Source organism: Formica exsecta, unplaced genomic scaffold, assembly GCF_003651465.1.
Source record: "Formica exsecta isolate Colony F162 unplaced genomic scaffold, ASM365146v1 scaffold303, whole genome shotgun sequence".
NCBI lineage: Eukaryota > Metazoa > Arthropoda > Insecta > Hymenoptera > Formicidae > Formica > Formica exsecta.
Genome location: NW_021850289.1, coordinates 614,445 through 617,168, shown reverse-complemented (window position 1 = coordinate 617,168; position 2,724 = coordinate 614,445). Strand labels below are relative to the sequence as shown.

At 34.5% G+C, this 2,724-nt stretch overlaps 1 protein-coding gene across 6 annotated transcripts in view; it reads right to left on the bottom strand.

Annotated features, from left to right (window-relative positions):
- Window positions 1-2,724, bottom strand: part of LOC115237651 (A disintegrin and metalloproteinase with thrombospondin motifs 9) — a 50,454-nt gene that overhangs the window by 3,919 nt on the left and 43,811 nt on the right. For all 6 annotated transcript variants that reach the window (XM_029810829.1, XM_029810830.1, XM_029810831.1 and 3 more), the window contains 3 exons: window positions 2,434-2,622; window positions 1,619-1,944; window positions 1,086-1,222 (listed from right to left, as the gene is read on the bottom strand). In XM_029810829.1, the coding sequence (XP_029666689.1) occupies window positions 1,086-1,222; window positions 1,619-1,944; window positions 2,434-2,622 (652 nt within the window). The remainder of the gene's footprint in view (window positions 1-1,085; window positions 1,223-1,618; window positions 1,945-2,433; window positions 2,623-2,724) is intronic.

Below are 2,724 nucleotides of genomic sequence, written 5' to 3'. Positions count from 1 at the left end.
CAGACCTATTGACAACTATATTTATATTTACAATTGAATATACAGGGTGTCCGGTAAAGATTGTGCCAACGCTCGTGAGCGGGTAGAGCACAGTAAACTGAACAGAAAAATTCTTTATCATTTTGCGATTTTCGTAATAATTATAATTAAAAAAATTAAAAAAGATCGACCAATTCGTGTGAGTATAAGCGCGCAGTAAAAAGGGACAACCCATTGATGTGTGGTTGCAAGGACCATCGTTATGAGAAATTAATTAAAAAAGATCGACCAATTCGTGTGAGTATAAGCGCGCAGTAAAAAGGGACAACCCATTGATGTGTGGTTGCAAGGACGCGAGAATCCATCGTTATGTACCGCTCGTACGAAACCGTTGTCATTTGTAGAGCGCTCCTCCCAAAACTTCCTCGCGCACCTAGCGATCGCAAACTTTTGGAATGTCTCTGGGCCGTTCTTTCTCGCTGTGCGCTTATACTCACACGAATTGGTCGATTTTTTAAAATTAATTTCTCAATAATTATTACGGAAATCGCAAAATGGTAAAGGACTTTTCTATTCAGTTTACTGTGCTCTACCAGCTCACGAGCGTTGGCACAATCTTTACCAGACATCCTGTATATATATATATAAGCTTGCGAACATGATGTGGGAGTTAATTACCTGCGCAATGTTTAGATCTGACGAAGAAAGTAAAAAAGCGACACGATGAAAACATATATGATACGAAACACGCGACATACATAACTGATGCTATCACGTGATGGTGATGCCAATTTGAAATGAACCGTAGCTGCTTGACGTTGCAAAACTCTTTCGTTAAGCACATAACTTTTATCCGCAAAATGCAAGATTGATTACAAAGCTCATCTTCCACCATAAAATTTCATGATAAAGAAGGATAAAAATGATTTTTGTCATAACATTATTATCATTATCATTCTTTCTATTCAAATTTATGCGAGTACAAAATTATAATATTTTTGTTTAAAAAGTCTTTTGGTGACTTGTGTACATAAATAATTGAAGTTACAAATGTAAATACTTTTGTTTATGTAATAAATTTTGTTAAAATTTTTCAATTTACTTACCTATAATGTAGAGTTTTGCAGGATCTATGCGCACTCTTTTGAACATTGTCCTACCAGAAACTGTCCCCAATTCGGACACACAGTTGCAGCTATCATTCCTTTGACCATTAAACGGGCACGTGTGTGGATTTTTCAACCTGATTTATTCATATTAAATGTCATTAAAGAACGTTGCAGGAAGTTATTGAATCGCTGGGATCATAACATTCTGAAGGATATTCCGAAAATAAGATGCAATATAACATTCGTTCATTATTCAAAATAATGCGAAACAATAGCAAAACAAAATATTTCGAATAAACGGATATTCGGGTAATCAATCTAGAGAGAGAGAAGGGGGGGGGGGAAGAGAGAGAGAAAGAGAATAATATCTCTTTAAGAAAATATAATAAATTATCTCTTTATATATATACTATAATGACAATATATAAAAAAAGAATATGGATACAAAAATAAGAACAATGCAAATTTTTACATAAAATTGATCGACGATAATACATAATTCTTTGAGAGAAAAGGAATAATTTACTAACCTTTTATCGTAAATTTCTGCATAATTCTCGTTGTCACCAGCTGGCAATGTCAGATATTCTCGTGGCTCAACGCTCGACATTCCGTGACAATAAATCGTCATATTTCTACCACCAATTAATAATGAATATTCACCGTCTGTGGTAGCTTTGAGTCGTTTCTGAATTTCAAGGCAAGTGACTGGTCCGCATCTTCTTTGATTGCATTTACGTTTTCGTTGCGGTTTATATTCGATTGGACAATGAAACCGTGCAACCTTTTTGCCGATTGCGTCGTGACAATAAACTTTACGGATTTGTCGACCTTTGCGTCCACAAGGATGACTACACTGAAATAGATGAAAAAGAAGAAAAAACATTGAAGCTTGCTTCTCTCTCTTCCTCTCTCTCTCTCTCTCTCTTTACTCCCCCCCTTCTCTCTCAAACTTTCAGACAAAACAAGATTTATTAGATTAAAAACAAAAAAAAAATTCTATTTGATTTTATAAACAAGTCAAAAACATGATAAATGTTTGCATATATGTAAGAAATATATATAATTATAATTCATTACACAATATGTTACTTAATATCTCTGTAATTTTTTTGACACAAATAACATCATTTCTCTGAATGTGTAAATAAATCAATTTTAGAAAAATTGATATTAAAATTATCGCTATTTTCCTTAAAGACTTCAATCTTGTATCACCCAAGTTGTTTTCCATTGTTTTTATTTAAACTAAAAAGAATTGTCTTTTTGCATTATAATTGCTAATATACTCGATATAATAAAATGTCCGCTTCAACTAAAACAGAATTACTGAGAATGCGCTCACTTTCCTCCATATGCCAGCAACCCAATAATATTTATCGCTACACTCTCGTAGTTTACAAATTTGATCCTCGGCCGGTTTCTGATCCGTTAGACAACCTTCGGTTGGGGTTGGATCGATCCATCCATAGCGATTCACTCGATGACAAGTGACTGTACGATGTTGTATTCCTTCGCCACATTCCACTGAACACTTGGAAAAGACACAAACGCATTTATTAAATTTCGCTTTCCCATTTTCAACTATTAAAATAAGGAGGAAGGAGGGAGGAAGGGAGGGAGAGGGGGAGGGAAA